Consider the following 21,965-nt stretch of genomic DNA (forward strand, 5'->3'; position numbering starts at 1 on the left):
GGTCGTCCGACTCCTGAAATTTTCGTTTTCAAGTTTCAGAACCGAAGTCTTCAACTAAAGCTAAGTACCCCGTTGGGGAAACTTTTTTTTGCTCTAAACAGATGTCCGTAAAAGTCAATAACTGTATTTCTTGTGGAAAGCAAATGCCTCGTAAAGATTTTTATTCGTGCTGTATTACTTGCCTAGGCCCTGACCATAATGTACCTCACTGTCGGTTTTGTGCCTTATTTAAACCACAAACTATTTGTCATCTATATATTTTCGCTTCTAAATATTTTGGTACTCTGTTCAATTATCCAGATACGTCTTCGGTAAGCTACCCGACTACCGACATTCCGAAAAAACGCAAATTTAAAGACAGACACAGGCCGCCTAGGTCCAAAGCTGCTGACTACGCTTCTAAGCTAGTCGCCAGTTCGCCGGTACTCAGTGAGGTGCTTTTGCAGCCCCTGATACCCACTATTTCAGATTCGCATGCCTCTGCTGAGACCCATTCGGAGTCCAGTATGCCGAGAGATGCTTCAGCTGTGGAACCTGCGGATGTCTCTACCTTGACTGGGTCCGGAGCCGCTGTGTAGGCCCCGGCTTCTGAGGGTGTATTCAGGCCTACTGACTTGCATATTAAACTGACGCCATATTCTTCTTCAAGGCCTAAAACTCGAATCATGCCTAGGAAACAGATGACCAGACTGCATGGTCAGGCCTCTATGCCTAAAAAACAAATAAGAATGGCTGAAGATCTTATTACTTTAATCAGGGGAAGCCAACCTCCCCCCTCTAAGAGACCTAGGACTGAATTTGCTTATGATACTTCTGACCAGGATTCTGAAATGTCTCCTCTGATGACCAGGAATTTACCCTTATCCACCTATGAGGATTCTGATGCAGAGGACTCTTTTCCCTCTACTTCTCCCCCAGAGGATTTTTCTTTTGGTGAAACCTTGCATACTCTTAGGGAGCATTTTCACTAGGAAAGCCAGCATTAATGTGGTTCTAAAAAGAGGCTTAGAGATTTCTTATTCCTGCCCCAACACAGGCCTTTAGCTATCCCTCCTGTACTGGACATTGATGATGATGATGATGCCTTTTCGGAATCTAGCTTGGCCCCTGACTCTTTACCTCCTGCTCCCAGAAAACCTGATAGATATTACAGGGTTCCTGATTCTCACAACTTTCTTTTCTTTTTAAAAACCCTACTGCGGATCCCGAGACCATTTCACAGGGACCCAAGGGCATTAAGGCTACTACTGCCAAAAGTCCTACCCCCTCTGATAGAGATTCCAGGGCCCTGGATAGATGGGGTAAGAAGGTATACACGTCTGCAGCCTTGGCCATCAGAGCCTTAAATTGCCAGTTTCATATGTTAAAGTATCAGCAGCATATTATTGGATTGCTTAAACAGAAAATGATTATGATTCCCGATTGTGCTGAAAATAAGGATGTTATGTGATCCTATCTCGCCTACATTCTGAACTGATGGGTTCGGAGCCGATCCCTCGGCTCTGACTCGGCACGCTTATGCTATAGAGCGAGGCCTCTAATTGGCTGAGCTATCTTTATCCCAGGATGCACCACCACTAATCCCCCAGATCTCGTTTGCCGCTATCAAGCTTAGACGTGGTCTCAACATTGGCTGGGCTAAGTACTAGTTATTAGGCTTTTTCCTGTCACAAAGTTCTTTACTTTGAACCCAAAAGCTGTTAACAGCTATTGTTACTATTTTGGTGTGTTTGGTAAATTTCTGTTAGTAAACTCGTGAAATTTCTAGTCAGGGAAGGTTTCCCGTTTTAGTTAGAGGGGCCTTCCCCTGTTACTTTGCTGTTTGTGAATCTTCTTGGGTCAAGTACCCGTTTAAGTTAGAGGGTCTTGACCCTCTCTATCTCGTTTTTTGTCCACTAACTGTTTAGTTTAAAAAAAAAAAAAATATATATATATATATATTATTGTTGTATTTGTTATATTTGTTAAAGTTTAGGTTGGTTAAACTTTATATCTCTTAAACTTGTGGTGGTTAAAGTTTAGTGTTTTTTCACTTAGATAATTATGTCTAAAGAACACAAACCCTCCGGGTTTAAGAAATGCACGAGGTGTGGTTTTAAAATGTCCATAACGGACGACCACGCCTCGTGCGTCTATTGCTTAGGTGCTAAGCATTTGCAAGAGTCGTGTAGTGTGTGCCACGCGTTCTCTTCGAGAGTCCTCCAGGAGAGGAAAAACAAATTAATCCTCAAGGGATTAATCGAGCCTTCCTTCGAGGAGGCTTTGTCTTCCTCTCAGTCTCCTTCTAAAAAGAGGAAAGCATCGGCTCCGACCAGTCAGTCGGAACAGACTGCAAAAAAATCCAAGCAGACTTCTCCATCGGCTCCACGGACTTCGGAGCCGAGGTCGAAACGGTCTGCCTCGATGCCTCCAGCCTCGACCCCTCTGGTTTCGGAGCCGAGGTCTGGAGCATCGAGAGGCGGGTCACCCTCATCGGCTCCACTGATATTGGAGCCGATCAGGGTTACCGGCTCAGACTCTTTCCCCCTCGGAGCTGAAGTCCTTATCGGCACCGAGGGAAATTTCCTTGAAACCTTCCTCAGAGCCGATAGTGGTTGAGTCCTTTCGGAGCCGGTCCCCGAGCCCTTCGGCGCCGATGGAGAAATCGGTTCGGGCCCGATCGGTATACTCTAGGTCATCCAAGATGTCTGATTCGGACATAGACAGGGTGCTCCTTCGACTCTTCCAGTCTCCGGTGTTCCAAAAGCTTGTTTCGGCTCCAGCCCATTTGGCTTCGGAGCCGATGGTCCACTCCCCTACTGTGGTTCCTCCTCCAACAGCTTCGGCACCGTTGGAGCCGGTGCTGGTGGAACCTGTGGAGGTGTTAGGGTCGGGCCCGACCCTTGCTCCAACTCCGGCTCTTGGGTCGGAGTTCAGTACACGGACTTCTTCCTTCGGCCCTGGGGGGGAGGCTTCGGGATTGATGCTCTCGGTCCCAAGTCTCCCTCTTGGTGCGTCGGCGGCGGGAGTACCGTCCACTGTCGTGGCTACGGAGGTGGGACCCTCCCAGGATTCTGGTGGTCCCGCCTTCAGGGCTATGAGGAGCGCTTTAGCCAAATCTTCCTTGGCTACCTCCACGGTTTCCCCAGCTACCTCCCTGCATACGGAGACTGGGTCGGCAGTCCCCCTGTCTTTGGACAGCGGAGCCCCCGGGCCTCAGGTTACCCCCGCTGGGGTTTCTCCCCTTCCTGGAGGTCCTTCTGAAGCCTCTTCGGAAGAACCCCCAGGAAAAGGTCGTGCAAGAGGAAGCACGTTGACTCCCCTGATGAGTCTTTGACATCCGACACCGATCTCGATGATGCAGAGGGGTCCCCTAAGTTGTCCTCGGATGATGTCTCCTTTGCAGACATCCTAGAAGCCCTAAAACAGCGAGGCGGCTGGCAGTCCAATCCTCCCTCTGCTGATGAGTCGGTGTTCCTGAAGGCCTTCGGGGCTCAGCCCTCCGCCTCCTGGGTGTCTCCGCCCTTCGACGAGCTCTTGGATTTGATCTGTCGGAGGGCGTGGGAACACCCAGACTCTGTGGAACCGGTGCCTGCTCGTCTGAACAAATTTCTCTCGGCGCCCCCTGATAGAGAGTTCCTTACTAAAGGTGTGGCTGTAGATGCTTTGGTGGTGGCATCTGCTACCCAGCAAGATGTAGCAGAGGCTTCTATGTCCGTCCATCCTCCTAATAAGGAGTCTAGGAGCATGGATCGCACGAAAGCGCACCCTTAGTTCAGCGGCCTTTACACTGAGGTCTTTGAACTACCTGACTCACTTTACCAGATTTCAGAGGGATCTGATTAAGGAGCTATCCGATACCCTCTTGGGTAACCTGCCTGAGGAGCTGGCCCAGACGGTTGGCTCTCAGCTGGCTACAATGTCGTCCATTTCGAACTCGTCCATGAGGCTCATTTCGTATGCAGCCGAAGGGGCGAGTAGAGCGGCGGGTACAGGCATTGCTCTACGTAGACAAGCCTGGCTCCGCCTGTGTCACTCAAGGAGGCCTTTAAGTCTTCATTTGCCGACGCCTTTGATGGGTCCTCCCTGTTTGGACCCAAGGTAAAGACACACTAACCCGCTGTGAACAGGAGGTAAGACTCTAACTGTAGGGGCACGATTTTCCACTCCCTTCGGCCTTATCCCAAGGCTAAAAGAGGAGGGAAGATGTGGTTCCGTAAATCTCAGAAGCCTTACCCTCTCAGCAGGAAGGTTCCCTTCCAGAGGCAGAGGGGGAAATCATCGAAGACGCCGTCCCAGAGGCGGCAGAGGCCCTCGCAACACTGGAGACCGTGAGTCCTTTTGTGGCTCTTCAGCCTTTCATAGTCCCTGAGGGATTGCCCGGCTGTGCTGCTCCGGAGCCAGTCGGGGGTCATTCTCAAGCACCTGAAGGCCTGGGAAGGGATCACTCAGGATCGATGGGTGCTTCGGATTATCGCCGGAGGTTACTCCATCCCATTCTCTCACCCCATCCCTCAGTCCAAAAAAATCCCGGACCCGCCACCCAGACAACGGGATACCGCAGCCTCAGAAGTTTCAAAGCTACTGCAAAAAGGAGTCCTCCAACCAGTCCCCGTAGACCAGATCGGATTAGGGACTTACTCAAGATTCTTTTTGGTGCCAAAAAAGACTGGGGACTTGAGGCCCATTTTGGACCTAAGCATCCTAAACCGTTCAGTCAGAAAGTCCAAGTTCCGAATGGTCACTCTACAAACCATTCTCCCATTGCTGGAGAAGGGTGTTTGGATGTGCTCCATAGATCTCAAGGACACTTTTATTATCATATCATGGTACATCAAGCGTCCAGGAGACATCTGCGCTTCAGCCTAGGAGACAGTCATTTTCAGTTCCGTGCGCTGCCCTTTGGTCTCACCACAGCCCCCAGGGTGTTCACCAAGTGCTTGGCAGTAGTGACTGCTCACCTGAGAAGTCTAGGATTCCAGGTGTTTCCGTACCTAGACGACTGGCTCCTAACTGCCACCTCCAAGCATCTACTTCTGCGGAGCCTACAAGCCACTATCGTACTGGGCAATTCCCTTGGAATCACCTTCAACTGGCCAAAGTCTGTGTTGCGGCCATCTCAACGAATAAGATTCATAGGGGTAGAAATAGACTCAAACCAAATGCGGGTCTATCTACCTTCGGACAGAATTCAAACCATTCAAAATCAAGTTCGGGCCTTACTTCCCAGGTCCAAAGCCACAGCCAGAATGGTCCTGCAGCTACTGGGATCTATGTCCGCCACGGTTCTTCTAGTCCCCTTGGCAAGGTTGCACATGAGAATCCTCCAGTGGCTTCTTTCAGCCCAGTAGTCCTTTCAGGAACTCACTCTCAGTCACCCCATATGGATCACGGAATCTTGCAAACGGGACCTGCGCTGGTGGCTAGTGCCCTCCAATTTGGATCAGGGACGGCCCTTTGTTCTTCCTCCTCCGGCGGCCACTTTGACCACGGACGCCTCCCAGATGGGGTGGGGGGGGCATTCCCTGGGCAGGTCAGTCCAAGGCAAATGGCACCCGGAAGAGACTCTTCTTCATATCAACATCCTAGAAATGAGGGCAGTACTCCTGTCCCTTCAAGCCCTTCACGATTATCTCCCTCAGGGCGTAATCGCTGTTCACTCAGACATGTCAGTTGTCTGGTACCTGAACAAACAGGGAGGGACCAGATCCTATCCTCTTTGCAGAGAAGCCATGAGAGTTTGGGAATGGGCAGTCTCGACCAAACGCTTCCTTGTGGCTACTCACATACCGGGCAAGTCCAATGTCATAGCCGACAGATTGAGCAGAACCATCCTCTCTCCTCACGAATGGTCTCTGAACTTGACAGTGGCAAGTCAGATTTTCAGTGAATGGGGAGTTCCGTGTTGCGACCTCTTCGCGACTCCTCTGAATGCGAAGTGCAAAGAATTCTTCTCCCTAATCCCGGCTCCGGGGAAGAGCCCCATGGATGCATTAGTCCATCCTTGGCCCACCGGCTTGCTTTATGCCTTCCCTCCAGTTCCTCTCCACCCCAGGACGATTCAAAAGGCATCTCTCTTGGGGAGCAAAATGATCTTGATTGCTCCTTTCTGGCCTCGTCAAGTGTGGTTCCCCTATCTTCGGAAACATGCTCTGGAAGGTCCATGGTTCCTGGACCAGGTCCCAGACCTACTGGTTCATCAGTCGGGACTATTCCACCAGTCCCTACACACCTTAAAATTGACTGCTTGGCTCCTCCTCTTCTGACGATAGGAGTCATGCATTGGATCCAGATGTTGTGCACATATTATCTTCGGCCCATAAGTCTGCTACAAAGAAACTGTATTCTAGCAAATGGAAAAGGTTTGCTATTTGGGCTCAACTCCGGGGCCTGGACCCCATTTCTATTCCCGTGGCAGAAGTACTAAAATTTCTGACCTCTCTTTTCAATCAAGGCTCTTCAGTTTCTACCATCAAAGTACAATTGGCAGCAATTTCTAATTTTCACGAATTCATAGACCCACCTTTAATGAGCAACAGATTGTGTAAGACCTTCTTGAAAGGTGCTGCTCTATTAAGACTTCCGATTTCTCATCCTGCACCCGCATGGGATCTCGATATAGTGTTACGCGCCTTGACTTCTTTTCCCTTTGAACCGGCAGCCACATGTGATCTAAAGTTTCTATCATGGAAGACAGCCTTTCTGGTGGCGATTACTTCTGCCAGAAGAGTTTCAGAGCTTCAAGCTTTGTCAGTGAAACTCCCGTACTTGGTTTTTCATAAAGACAGAGTATCCCTCAGACCAAATCCATCCTTTGTTCCTAAAGTTTGTTCTACTTTCTGCTTACAACAATCGTTAGAGCTTCCAGTTTTTTTCCCGAAATACTCTAACAAAGCGGAGTTCATATTCCACACACTAGATGTCCACAGACAGTTACGTTTTTATTTAGACAGGACCAAACAAACAAGGAAAACAGATCAATTGTTTGTATCCTTTGCAGATAACAGATTGGGCAACGCTGTCACAAAGGTCACTATTGCGAAATGGATCAGGGACTGTATTACTCAAGCATATATTTATTCTAACAAAGAGCTTACAACCTCTGTCAAGGCTCATTCTACAAGGGCTATGTCTACTTCGGTAGCATTTCATTCTAAGCTGGCTATTAGTGACATTTGTGCTGCGGCTACATGGTCTTCCCCGCACACCTTCATTAACCACTACAAATTAGATGTGGCATCTAGAGGACGAGCTTCATTTGGTTCCACAGTGCTCAGGAGTGTTTTCCAATGAGCCACCCGGGATTTAGGTGCTAGGGACGCTGTCCCATCAGTTCAGAATGTAGGCGAGATAGGATCACATAACATCTTTTAGTTATGTACTCACCATAACTTCAGATGTTTGGGATCCATCTCGCCACATTCTAATCCCTCCCTCCTTCCCCCTTCCTTGGAGATCAGAGGATATCAGAAGGTCCGAATCTTGTCGTTTCATCTTGAGACGTCTAACAATGTTATATAACCAAGTTGCGCATGTGTGCATGAATGCGGACAAACAAGATCTGGGGGATTAGTGGTGGTGCATCCTGGGATAAAGATAGCTCAGCCAATTAGAGGCCTCGCTCTATAGCATAAGCGTGCCGAGTCGGAGCCGAGGGATCGGCTCCAAACCCATCAGTTCAGAATGTAGGCGAGATGGATCCCAAACATCTGAAGTTATGGTGAGTACATAACTGAAAGATTTACAGGATTTAATGCATTCTGCTGAACAGGTTGGAAAACGTACTTTGCAGTGTGGTTTTGATTCACTAGAGGCATCTTGCAGGGCTGCTGTCACCGGGTCTGTAATTAGAAGGCATGCTTGGCTTAAGGAGCAATCTTGACAGATCATGTTAAAACTAAATTGCTGGATGCTCCCTTAAATCAGGACCACCTGTTTGGCAACAAAGCAGAAGAAGTTTTTAAAAAGATGGAGGAAAAAGCTAAATCTATGCAAACTGTTAGATTTCTTACAAGTGCAGCCTCCAAGATTTAGTAGGCATTGGCCCTCAAAAAATTGGTCTTTTCCTACCTCTTCCAGGCCTTCTCAGTTCAAACCCAGAACCAGCAGAACAACCAGGCTTCAGTCCCAGGGTACGCACAGGACTAAGCAGTGGGGGGCTCCCACTTCCAAATCGGGAAGTAGTAAGACTCCCGCCTATGGTAAGCTGTCTCAATGACTTAACTTTAAAACTTCCAAGCACTTCTCAACTGACTGCTCCTTTAGGGGGAAAGATTGCTCTGCAAGCAAAAAAACTGGGAACTTGTTACCCAGGACAAATGGGTTTTAAACAGTTTCCCAAGGATACAGATTTCACTTCCACATGTTACCAACCCCAAACGGTTGGCCAGATCTACCCCCAAATCAGTGGGCAGAGGCTCAAAAGGAAGTACTCTCCCTCCTAAGATTAGAGTCTATTCAGACTGTACCAGAAGAGGAAAAGGGACAAGGTTTCTACTCAAGACTTTTCCTGGTACCCAGAAAAGACGACTCATGGCACCCTATCCTGGACCATTCTATCCTAAACACATTTTTGGTGATTCCAAAATTCAAGATGCTAACTCTTCACCAGTTGCTTCCCATCATAGGCAAAGATGCCTGGTTGGCAACACTGGATTTAAAGGAAGCCTACCTGCACATCCCAATCAGGGAACCTTGCGGAAGATACCTATGCTTCAAAGCAGGCTGCATGCATCATCAGTTCTCTGCACTGCCCTTTGGCTTATCTACTGTGCCCAGGGTATTCACAAAGTGCCTAGCTCCAGTCATTGCATTTTGAGGGCAAAGAAATATTCAGGTATACCCATACCTGGACGTTTGTCTAATTCAGGCAGAAAGCCAGGACATACTTTTGAATCATCTGGCATTTGTACAAAAGGTGCTAACTTGTCTGGGGTATACCATAAACAAAAAGAAATCGCGGCTGGTGCCCTGTCAACAAATTATATTCCTGGGAGCAAGCTTGAACAACTTCCTAGATGGCTTTCCTCACGCCAGAGAAACAAATTCATTTGACAACTTACTTCAAACTAGTGGCCACAAAAACCCTGCTATCTGCAAGACAAATACTGCAAGCCTTGAGGTTCGTGGCCGCGTGCATTTTTCTAATTCCATATGCAAGACTGCATATGAGGAAACTACAATGGTATCTTAAAAGCCTATGGTGTCAACATTCTCAGGATCCAGAAGCAGTGATTCCTATCATACCTTGCCTACGCTTAGAATTCCTTTGGTGGGCAGAGGCCGGTCACCAAAACAAGGGACTACTATTCACTCTACCCCCCTGCAGTCCAAACCCTAACAGATGCATCAGACTATGCATGGGGGGCTCACCTGGCAGGGAAGTGCATTCAGGGCAAATGGAACCCAAGTCAAATGCACCTGCATATCAATCAAAAAGAAATGTTAGCTGTACAGAATGCTCTGACAGCCTTAAAGGACTACATTCTTCCAGGACAATTAATGGTAAAGACTGACAACACCACTGTGTGGTACATAAACAAGCAGGGGGGGTACCCATTCCTACCCCCTCTGCCGACTAGCCATGGATCGGTGGAACATGGCCTTGAGCTACCAAGTGCATCTACAGGCTCAGTTCCTGCCAGGAAAACTAAATACACTGGCAGATTAACTAAGCAGAAATCTAATGGACCCACACGAGTGGAAACTGGAACCAAAGACTTTCAACATGTTGATAAACAAATGGGGGAGCCCAGATATAGACCTGTTTGCCTCCCCCCAGAACTACCAATTGGACATTCTGCACAAGGACTCCACATAAGCTTGGAAAGTGGATGCTCTGTCCTTCAGCTGGAAAAATCTGTCAGTTTATGCCTTTCCTCCTCTGCCTCTCCTCTCCAAAGTACTACTAAAGGTCAAACGGGACAAACCAAGGATGATGCGGATTGCACCAGACTGGCCACGCCAACATTGGTACCCCCTCTTGCGCAGTGTCACAGCTAGCCCCATGGCACCTGCCTCAGAACCCTACCCTGCTGTCACAGCAGGAGAGCCGGATTCTGCACCCCCAGCTTCAATCCCTGAACCTGGCAGCCTGGCTAATTACCTAATGTCCCCGTTACCATCCCTCGGTAAACAAGTGTTTGATGTCATTTTGGAGGCATAGTACCAGAAAATCTTGTGCTGAAAAATGGAAAAGATTCTGTGCCTGGAACCAAACTCAAGGGATGGCCACAGCAGCCCAGTTTACCTCAGATTCTTCAATACTTAGCTGAGATGCTTCACAAGGGCCTTTCCTTTTCCTCAGTCAAAATTCACGCCTCAGCCATTTCAGCTCATTATAACACAGAACCCACCTCTCTTTTCTCACCCACTGCTCAAGCAGTTTCTCAGAGGGGCCAAAAACTTAAGACCACCCAGAAGAGCCCTAACTCCAGCCTGGGACCTTAACTTTGTATTGGAAAAACTCGCTCTGCTTCCTTTTGAGCCAGCTGCAAGTGCAGAGTTAAAATTCCTTTCTTGGAAAACAGCTTTCCTTTTAGCAATCACTTCAGCAAGAAGGATATCTGAATTACAGGCCCTTCCAATCCCTCCTTCATGCCCAAGGTGATATCCAGTGTGGCTCTTAAGCCATTCATTTGCCAGCCTTCTTTTCTAATCCACAGAATAAAGGGGAATGGATACTGCACTCCTTAAATGTGCACAGACAGACAACTTAGATTTTACTTGGACAGGACTAAATTTCAAAGGAAATCTGAACAACTGCTGGTGGCATTTGCTGCAGGGTCAGAGGGAAAGGCTATTTCAAAGCAAACCATTTCTAAATGGATAGGCCATTGCATTCATTTCTGCTATAAGCACCATGGAAAACCTATCCCACAGGGAGATTAGACCCCATTCAACCAGGGCAGCATCTACCTCTGCAGCCTTTCTCAGGGGTGTCCCTACGAGAGACATGCTAGAAGCTGCTACCTGGAGTTCTGTATATACCTTCACATAGCATTACCATTTGCTAATTTTCTCTAAATCCAGAGCTGGCTTTGCCACTGCAGTCTTGCAGGGCCTTATAGCTGGTCCTAATGCTATCTAAATTCCTCCTCCCATCCTTAGCTTTGGGAATCTACCCAAGTGTGATGACTGCAACAGTGAAACACGAAGAACATAGCACAGTTGTGTACACTTACCATAAATGTAGATTTTCGAGTGTGTTCATTGTTGCAGTCCTGGTTACCCTCCCTCCAGCCCCCTGACGTCTTTTGGCTGTACCTCTTCACTCCTTTACTATGCTTAAAAGCTTTTTGGTGTATTTGCTTTTTTGTTGGAGTTATAACCTTGTATGTATGTATGTATGTGTGTGCATATATATACATATGTATGTATTTAATTGCTTCCCATTAGAGGGGCACCTGACATCTGGGGCAAGAAAAACTGATGTAATGGCATTGGCTGCATGCTTTATACCCCTGACTACATGACGTCACAGAAGATGAGACAGCAACCGAAACAGGACCCAAGACTTTGATAATCAGGCTGACTGAGGGCTACTGTAAGCAGATAACCCAAATGTGATGACTGCAACAGTGAATACACTCAACATCTACATTTATGGTAAGTGTACACAACTGTACTTTGGGTGGCATAATGCCAGGGGCTGGGAACTTCTGTGGGCTTAGCTTGTAAAGGCTTTAGGGCCATTAGCCTAGTCCACACCTGTGAACCTATGAATTGAAAAATTGACGCTCACACTTTGCATCCTCTCTTGTTAAGGGATGCCTTTGTCATTACTTTGGAAATGGATAGTTCCTAACTGTCTGCCCACATGTAGTTCCTTAGATTCAGGGCAAAACGTTTCTTTGCATGTTTACCTCCTTGCCATTTGGTCTTTCTGCTGTTTCTAGGTTCAAAATGCATGGCTCCATTTTGTGCACTTGAGGGTAAAGAGAGTTCACACTTGACCATACCATGACAAATGCTTAATTCAGGCTGTCTCAAGTCTTAACAGCTTCCAGCAGTTACTGAACCTAATAGTGTAATGCTTCACTCCCCAGCTTTCTAACTGAATGAACAGAAGCAGTCTTCATATACAATGGGTAAATGTAGATAACATCACCAAAAAACTAGCCAACCTGGCTTTAAAAATGGAACAGTTGCTGTAGCCTGTAAGGTTTGCTGTGTATTTGAAAGCCAGGTCTGAACTATATATCCTCTATGAAGTAATAACTTTTTAGTGGCATGCTGTTCAAAATGAGATATCGTATTGTTTATGAGGTATTAGAAATAAATAAATTCTAGCACTTGCATACTTACATTTCCAAGCACGTCAAATGTTATAGCTTAAACTGATTTCCTATAAGAATTATGTAGAAGGTATAGGACATCTACAGGAACAAACCACAGCTAGCAAAAAATCTTTAGATGATAAGTCTCTCCACTGTTGTAGTATAAATCTCCTGGTGCAAACAATTCTGTTAATCACACCATATAATTGAAACAACACTTTTATTAACAAAAATGTTAAGCGCTTTCACCTGTAAGGCTTCTTCAGACCAAACAAAACAAATGTGTGCATACATGCATCCTCTTTTATATAGGCCTCCTCATGAATTATTCATTGATTCAGTAAAATTACTCATGCTGACATCATTTCCTGAACTATAAAAAAAATATATCTATATATATCTATATATATATATATATATATATATATATATATATCGCTACATAAAACAGTATTTTTATAATAATTAATGTTCTTACAAAATTCTTCCATGTTAAAAACAATCCTTAAAACATCTCTTGTCATTATCATGGCAGTATGTAAAGTCAATAAAAACCACTTTCAAAAATGATGCCTTGCATCTAAATACAAAATATAAAAATATATTTGTAACTTAAAAATAATACATAGCACTGATGCATGGGAATTTAAATTGTAAATAAAATGAAAGTACCAGTGATTTACATTTGAACTGCACTGCCCCTGTACTCCCTAATGTCTACTCTGTACCTTTGTGCCCCTTATACTTGGCATGGTTTTCCCAGTGGCAGAAGCAATTCTTATTTGAAGTGCTTATCACTAGCTAGAGGAATCTCTGGGTTCAGTGATACCATGGTTAAAAAATTAATAGCGGTTAGCAAGATGTAAATAAATTCCATTATTTGTTGTTGAGATAAATATTCGCTCAGCTTTAATAATGACTAATTGGACTGTTTGCACAATATGAGACTGAAACGCGTTACTTTATGTTGGATGTTCAGTTTTTGCTTTGGAATATTAATAACATTTAGGCTGTTTGAAGTGTTGCTGAACTGTAATTTACACTGCTTGCAGAGTTGTCTTCTGCTACAGTACTTTTCTCAAGAATCTCTTTTTGCTGGTCTTGCTACTAGTTTCCAAGACTAATACTGTTGACTTTGCAGAAATGCTGTAATTGATCAGATCCTGCACCTCATTTATGTTTCCACCTTATGTGGACTTCAAGTCAAGAAGCTGACATATCTCTTTATTTCTTTTTTATTTTCTTTTAGATCACTGGAGAGCCCTTGATTCGTCGCTCAGATGACAATGAAGACACGTTAAAATCCCGTCTGCATGCTTACCACACCCAGACTACTCCTCTGATTGAATATTACCATAAACAAGGGCTGCACGTTTCCATAGATGCCGCACAACCTCCCAACGTTGTTTATGCTAGCATTTTGGCTGCATTTTCGAGAGCCACATGTAAAGATCTTGTTATTTTTTTGTAACGTCATTTTAATGTACAAGTGAATTTTAGCTGTTAAGCAGAGTCTTTTGCACCATAACTTTAGCTATTGCACTTTAATTTACCACAGAAAAGGGTAAATTATTGAACATGTATAACATGTGTGCTGTTTCAAGTAATTTGGTATATTGTATTTGCAATGTGTGTAGTTTAAGTTTGTAGCTTTTCTGCTAGTTTTGTTGGTTTGCTAGGTGTTTGTGTAATCTAGCTATAAAGGAATATTGTATTAATGTGAAAGTGCAACTGTATCTCATTCTAGCTATTTTAGTCCAAATTCTTGATGCTTATCCACTACCCAAAAAATCTACTAAAATCGCAATGGATGACAACAGTACATGTACACAGGTGAATAATACATATTTATTTCCAGGGTGAAGAATACATATTTATTTCTAGGTAGCGTAAGAGAGAGTTGGTCTGAACATTTTGAAGCTTAAATTTTCAGAGGCCCTTTAACTTTTTTTGTAATGAAGATATGGTTTATACAGCCATAAACTAAAGGGGGCAGTGAGGGTCACTGAAATGTGACAATAAGTGGGTTTGCATTATAGTGATACAGCTGAACAGATATTTGTTTTGTCAGTACAGTGTTTGTTTCAGTGTTGTATGTTTCGTCCTTGTATGTTTACTTTTACATTTCATTGTGCCCCTTTACCTGTGTTGCATGGAGCATCTTGAATGCAGTGCACTTTTGTCAGGTTAGAACTTGTTGCAAGAACATAGGGAAGGCAGAGCATTCTCATTCTGACGTGCATCTGGAGCAGCTTCATCTTTGTATGTGATTTGCACAGGCATCTGTACTGTATTATGGAATTCATTTCTGCCCCCCTTGCCTTTTAGATTTTGTGGTAACACTGGCACACCTGAGGATAGTGCTGTACAGATAAGCTGTGCTGCTCTGTAGTCTGTTGTTGAATAAAGGTACTAGATGGCCAGTAACCATTTCATAATATGTTTTGCTCTACATCCCATTTAAAGTGTTGATGCAGTGCTTTTAGTGAAAAAATACACTTGATGTGGTGCTGCATGTGAAAGAGAATTAAGCTTTTGTCTTGGCGGTTGTATAACCTTAAAATACATTGCAGTGCTGTGGGCTGTGGTTTATTGTGAAGCAGTCTGTAGTTAACCTAGAGAAAGGTAGGTTTGCCTTTACTGTTTTAGTGTGAATGTTAAGCAAGCTAATGAGCATATTTTAAAAAAAGAAAGTAAAGAAAAAAGTGTTTCATCTCTTGCACTTGGGGTTTAAGGTATAGGGCAGGAAAGTCAAGCCTGCACAGATACTACTAATGCTTAAACAAATACTAAATGCTCCTAAAACAACTAGCCCATGGTCAACACCAAAGAGTAAACTAAAAGCTGAGGAGTAAACTAAATGCTGAGAAGTGTATAGTCCTATCCTGTAGCACACATGACTCCTCAGCATTTAGTTTACTCCATGGTATTGACCATATCCTAGAGTATAATGCCTTTCAGTATGCGCCTGTTCAGACACTTGTAACTGGAACAACCAGAACACTCACTAAAAAAAAATCAAGGGCCGAAATCATAAAGACTAAGCCAATCGTCTCAAAGCCTTGTTCTTCTTCTCTGTGTCTAGTAGTTCATAGAGGCTACTGAGAGGTGGCTGCTGCCTTGTATATAGAACTTCAGGAGACCTTGTTCTGTCAGGCATATTACACATTCACAGGTCCAGTGATATAAATACCTGCTCAAGGGATATTGGTCTCATGTGCAAAATAAATTAAACCTGTTGGAGTGATGGATTTGTATCACAGGCAATACTGCCTCTTTGGGACAGTCTTCCACTCCACACTAAGCAATGTACTTCTCTTTCTCTTTTCAAATGTAATTTGGGTGAATGGATGTGTTACTGTAAATTCACTTCAGGTTTAGCACCCATGCTTATCTTGGATAAGGGAAGCATTTAAGTATTCTAGGCCACACCACAGTACCACCTCAGCCCTCCTATCCTTCTCTAACACCATAAACCATAACCAAAATAATCACAAGCTTTTCTCAGCCATCTTTTTAGATCTATCCAAGGCCTTCAAAATGGTCAACCACCAAATACTACTCATGCACACCCTTAAGGCATTCTCACTAAATAGCCATGCGCTTCAGTGGTTCCAATCTTACCTGTGTGGTAGACAACAAGCTGTCCTATGGCAGGACAAACTGTTAACCCATCTAACAGTCACCCTAGGAGTCCCCCAGGGCTCCATACTAGAACCCCTTCTTTTCTCTCTCTTTATTAATGACCTTCCCACTGTCCTCCCAAATGCTACCTGCATCCAGTATGCGGATGACTCCACCTTGATTTGTTCAGCAACCTGCCTGACAGATCTAATGACATTAACCCAGAATACTTTCAGTATAGTTGAAAACTGCCTCTCTAACAGTCAGCTGATATTAAACCCTAACAAAACAAAGTTGCTTCTTTTCTCCCCACTTGTAAGTCTTCCTCACTACTCTTTACCATAAAATCTAATAATGGTACCATTATCTCCCCAGATGCGTAAACCAAACTGTTAGGAATCACAGTAGACAACACCCTCAAATTTGATATGTCAATCAGACTATCAAAATCAGTAACAAAAAACTTGGCTCCCTCTATAAGATCAAACCTTTCCTTACTCCACTTGCTAGGACTGCTGTTGCTCATTCCCATCCACTCTCCACTCTTCTCTATGCCTCCCCTCTACTCACTAATTTGAACAAATCCGCTCTTGGCAAACTCTCCAGCTGTTATAACCATATTGCCAGATTTGCAACAGGCAAGGCCTATAGGACCCACCACTGTCAGAACCTAAATCTTCTGAGGTGGCTAGAATGGCCTAGCCTACTTCAGTACAACCAGCTTGTAATTGCCCTAAAGTTCTGAACTACTCTGATAATATGCCTGCACTTAATGTCATTACCCCTTATAGCAACCTGAGGTCACTTCGCTCTTCTAATAAACTACTGGTTCAAACATCCGAAATCAACAACTTTACTGAGGACTCTGCAAACTCAGTTGGCAAAACTTGGAACTCTGTTCCTGCTGATCTTTCTCTTGAACCCTCTTTTAGTTCAAAAAAGCCTCCTGAGGAGAAGGATGTGCACGAGGAAGTACCTAGACTCCACCTGTGAGTCTGTCACTCCTGACACTGATCAGGATGAAGGTGAGAGTTCCCCGAATTCCCTGCCAGAGAATACTTCCCTCAGCAAGATCCAGCAAATGATGAGATGGAGGGGATCTTGCCAGAGGCCTGCAACTTCTCACACACAGCAGCATGGGTAGTGCCTCCTTCAAAAATTTGACATGGCCTGTGGCAAGGTTTGGAAAGAGCCAAACAGTGTAGCCCATCCCAAGAAAACTGGTGAGGGTGCTCCATATTCCAAAAGACAGGCCTTGTTAGAGCAGAGGGCTTCTTGTCTCCATCATGGTGGTTGCAGCTGTGATGGACATCCTGGTGAACATCTAAGCCAGCCATCTTTCTAACAAAGATCTGAGAATGATGGATAGGCTCAGGGAAGCGGGTGTATGCATCCAATACGTGTGTGGGCAAAGCTTAAAACTTGCATGGTGATAACAATTCATTTTCAGAGGGAGATTGGACAGAAAATAACCGAGAATATGAGATGTTAAGTTGTCAATCTCCCCTTCATTCTTGCTGGATGGGTTCGGAGCCAATCCTCGGCTCCGACTCAGCACTTGCTAAGCTCGAGAGCTAATTTTACCAGCTCGAGGCAACCCTATATCCCATGATGCAAGGCGGAGACTACCCAGATCTCGTTTGCCGCTTCGCTAACAAGGTGCCTTCTTTTACCAGCTCTAGCAGTTTTTGAGACTTTTCGTCTACCCCCCTTTAAAATTATATATATATTTGTGTTTTGTTAACCTAATGACTTACTTTAGCCCTATTCCCGTCAGTGTTCCCTTTTTTTTCGAGTATTTTATTCCCTTTCCCTAGATAGGCCTTGGGCCTTCCCCTCCCTAAATTTTTTCCTGTCAGGGATTGTTTGTGTATGACTGTGTGTTATCCCTGTTTATTTTAAATTGTTGGATTGAGTGTTTTTGTGTGTGTGTTACTATTGTGTTTCCACGACACAGTTATGTCGAAGGACACTAAGGTCTCAGGCTTCAAGAAGTGTGACTCGTGCTGTCAGAAGATGTCTCTGACAGACGGTCACACTTGTGTTTATTGCCTGGGACCTTCGCACCTGCAGGACTCTTGTGCTATCTGTCATGCTTTCAGCCCAAGAGTCCTGCAGGAGTGAAAAAATAAGCTGATATTAAGGGGCTTATTAAAGCCCAAGAGCTCCCCAACTAAGTCGGCGCTGGGGAAGCCCTCGAAACCTGTTAAGCCTTCGGCTCAGACTTCCAAGCCGTCTGCTTCGGGTTCATCCTCACCAGGGTCGAGATCGGCTCCGGCCGGAGCCGATCCTTCCACCTTACCAGTCTCAGTATCGGCTCCATCCGGCGCCGATACTGTCAAATCCAGACATTCAGTGTCTGCTCCGGCTGGAGCCGACATATCTTCGGCTCCGTTGGCTCCATCAATCTCAAAAAAGAGATCTCTATCCCCTTCAGTGGAATCCATACATTCGGCTCCGAGATCACCCTTGCTCTCGGAGAGGAGCCATTCTTCTCTGTCGTCCAGGCTGTCTGATCACGACCTCGAGAGAGTGGTGAGTAGACTATTAAAGTCTCAGGCATTGGCCCAAATACTCCATAGCCCATCTCAACAGACGGTAGCTATTTCACATCCACCAAACATTCCTCCTTCGACTCTTACAGAGCTCGGAGCCGGAGCTCCTCGGAACCGGCACCGTTGTGGCTTCGGAGCCGATACCACCCCTTTCGGCTCCATCGTCCTCTGCTCCGATTTCCTCCTTGAGACCTTCATTGGAGGGATCCGGGCGTCTGGTCTCTCTCGTCGGCTCCGAGGGGGCGAGTGGCATCGGACCCTTGTCCGACCCCGTTCTCCCCCTCGGAGCTTCGGCGTTGGTGAGCTCAGCCCCGACATCTGCCTCGGAGCCTTCCCTCTCGGTGAGGCCTGGGGTTCCTATCTCTTCGGAGCGGGAACTTTCTGGTCTCTCTGACGGGGGAGCCTTCGAGGTGATGAGGAGTGTACTAACCCCTCGGCTTAGTCAACGGACAGTTCCATCAGCTCCTCCCACTACAGTGCCTGCTGACGTCTCTTCCCAGTCTCTTGCTCCCGGACCCAGAGATCCAACGCCTCAGGTTTCCCCATTGGGAATATCTTCCTCTTCCGAGGCTTCTCCTGATCTGTCAGGGGAACCCCCGCGTAAGAGGACATGTAAGAGGAAACATCTAGACTCCCCTGAGTCTACTACATCAGATACTGACCTGGATGAGTCTAAGGGATCCCCAAGGTCCTCCTCTGAGGATGTCTCATTTTCAGACATCCTTGAACTCCTTAAGCAGAGGGGGAACTGGCCCTCCCTTAATCCTTCCGAGGACGAGTCAGTATACCTGGAGGCGTTTGGATCTCGACCCTCCACCTCCTGGGTGTCTCCACCTTCCGACCCTCTCATGGAGGTAGTGGCTCGGAAGGCGTGGATGGCTCCGGATTCGGTGGAACCTATCCCTAGGAGGTCTTCAAGATTTATTACGGCCCCACAAGATAGACAATATTTAACAAAGGGTGTCCCATTTGATGCCATGGTGGTGGCTGCTGCCACCAAGAAGGAATTAGCTGATCCTTCAGTACCTGTCCATCCTCCTAACAAGGATTCTAGGACTATGGACAGGTACGGTAAGCGGATTTTTTCTTCAGCGACTTTTGCCATGAGATCGCTGAACTACTTATGCCACTTCACCTGCCTTCAAAGAGATGTTCTTAAAGAGTTGGGAGAAGTTTTACAGGATCCGTCAGCTGCTGGGTCTGAGGATAAGATTAGCTCACAGCTAGGAATCCTTAACTTCATTGCTAACTCCTCCATGCGGCTCATTTCTTATGCAGCCGATGGAGCGAGTAGGGCCGCAGGCACAGGAGTGGCTTTAAGGCGTCAGTCCTGGATGCGGCTTTGTAATTTTACAGACCCCTTCAAGGCGTCCTTCACAAACTCCCCCTTTGATGGCTCGACCTAGTTCAGACCTCAAGTGAAAGACACTTTGACTAGATGCAAACAAGATGGCAAGACTCTTTCTGCCGTAGGAGTCCATTTCTCCACCCCTTCAAGACCTTACCCCAAAGGACAGAAGGGAGGGAAAATGTGGTTCCGCAAATCTCAAGGAGTCGCACCTGACGCACAAAGTCAGTTTACCCCCAAAGGCAGAGGGGGTAACAATAATAGACGCCGCCCTAGGGGCAGAGGTGGTCCGCAGAATCAGGGTAGCAGAGAGCCTCTTTCTGACAAACCCTTCCAGCATCCCTGAGATGTTGCCCGATTGTCCATCTTCGGAGGCAGTCGGGGGAAAATTATCGCTGTACCCAATAGCCTGGCTTTCCCTTTCTCAAAACAAATGGGTACAGTCAATTATATCAGAGGGTTAGAAAATTCCCTTTATTCAAACCCCAATTCAACAAAAGGGAACCCTTCCAGACGTTCCACCCGGTCTAAGGGAACTAGCAGTACTAGAAATATCAAAACTGCTAGTAAAAAGAGCCATCCAGCCAGTCCCAGCGGACCAAATAGGATCCGGAATCTACTCAAGGTTCTTTTTAGTTCCAAAAAAGACAGGGGACTGGAGACCAATATTAGATCTGAGCAAACTCAACAAGTTTGTAAAGAAATCAAGATTCCGGATGGTCACGCTTCAGTCAATTCTGCCCTTTCTGGGCAAGGGCAATTGGATGTGCTCGATAGATCTTCAGGATGTGTATCACATAAAAATTCACAGACGCTCCAGAAGATTTCTCCGCTTTCGGCTGGGGACCAGTCACTTTCAATTCAGAGCCCTGCCCTTTGGACTCACTACAGCCCCCAGAGTGTTTACCAAATGTATGGCAGTGGTTACGGCTCACCTGAGATGTCAAGGATTCCAGGTGTTTCCATATCTACACGACTGGCTCCTCACTGCCACCACCAGGCATCAGCTTCTCCAAGCCAGAAATTACACCATTCACACTTGCAGAGGGCTAGGAATTTCTATAAATTTTGAAAAGTCTGCCTTGTCGCCTTGTCAATCTATTACTTTTATAGGCGCAAGATTGGACACCGTACAACTTTCAGCAAAGTTAACAGACCAAAGGATCTTGGACATTCAAAGACATGTCCAGGTGATTCTTCTCAGCAACAAAATTCAGGCCAGATTTGCTCTGAAGGTATTGGGTCTTATGGTGGCCGCCATAACACTTCTTCCCCTTGCCCGCTTTTACATGCGTCTTCTACAATGGATGCTATTCACCCAATGGTCTTTTCAACAACTTCCCATGCGTCACGAGATCATAGTAACTCCAACTTGCAAAAGGCATCTGACTTGGTGGATATCGTCCCCTCAAATCCATCAAGGCAGACCATTTGTTCCTCTTGCCCCGGTTGCCATGGTTACATCGGACGCCTCCCTGATCGGGTGGGGGGCATTATCAGGGCAGAATGGTCCATGGCACTTGGCAACCTTTCGAGTACCATCTGCACATAAATGTTCTGGAGATGAGAGCAGTGCTTTTAACGTTGCAAGCCCTCAACGACTCTCTTCCCCTGGGAACTATTGCAGTCCAAACGGACAATATGTCCGTAGTGTGGTATATAAACAAACAGGGCGGAACCAAGTCCTATCCACTGTGTCGAGAGGCTCTCAGACTTTGGCAATGGGCAATCTCCTCTCACCAGTTTCTGATAGCAACGCACATGCAACGCACATCCCCCGGAAATCCAACATCATAGCGGACAGATTGAGCAGAGCTATTCTCATACCTCACGAGTGGTCTCTCAAACAGTCAGTGACAGAAGAGATTTTTCAGAAGTGGGGCCTTCCTTGCTGCGACCTTTTCGCTACACCTCAAAACAGCAAATGCCCAGACTTCTTCTCTCTCTTCCCCCTTCCAGGCCATCCCCCCAGAGACGCTCTAACCCAAGATTGGCCCTGGGGACTTCTTTATGCCTTTCCCCCTTTCCGCTGATACCTCAGCTAATTCAGAAAGCAACCGCCTTGAGAGCCAAGTTGATTCTCCTTGCCCCTTATTGGCCTCGACAGATATGGTTTCCGTTCCTACATCATTACCTCTTGGTACAGCCATGGCATCTGGACCCGGTTCCAGATCTTCTGAT

The 21,965-nt window shown here is 46.0% G+C and overlaps 1 protein-coding gene across 2 annotated transcripts in view; it reads left to right on the forward strand.

Annotated features, from left to right (window-relative positions):
* AK2 (adenylate kinase 2) overlaps positions 1-21,965 on the forward strand; it is a 318,886-nt gene that overhangs the window by 264,860 nt on the left and 32,061 nt on the right. Inside the window, exon 6 of one of the 2 annotated variants that reach the window (XM_044059921.1) lies at positions 13,507-13,982. In XM_044059921.1, the coding sequence (XP_043915856.1) occupies positions 13,507-13,728 (222 nt within the window). In that variant the 3' untranslated portion in view covers positions 13,729-13,982. Of the gene's footprint in view, positions 1-13,506; positions 13,983-21,965 lie in introns of those variants that run through there. The other variant, XM_044059922.1, reaches the window with a different exon arrangement.

This window comes from Protopterus annectens, chromosome 1.part2 (assembly GCF_019279795.1).
Source record: "Protopterus annectens isolate FY-2018-M chromosome 1.part2, PAN1.0, whole genome shotgun sequence".
NCBI lineage: Eukaryota > Metazoa > Chordata > Ceratodontiformes > Protopteridae > Protopterus > Protopterus annectens.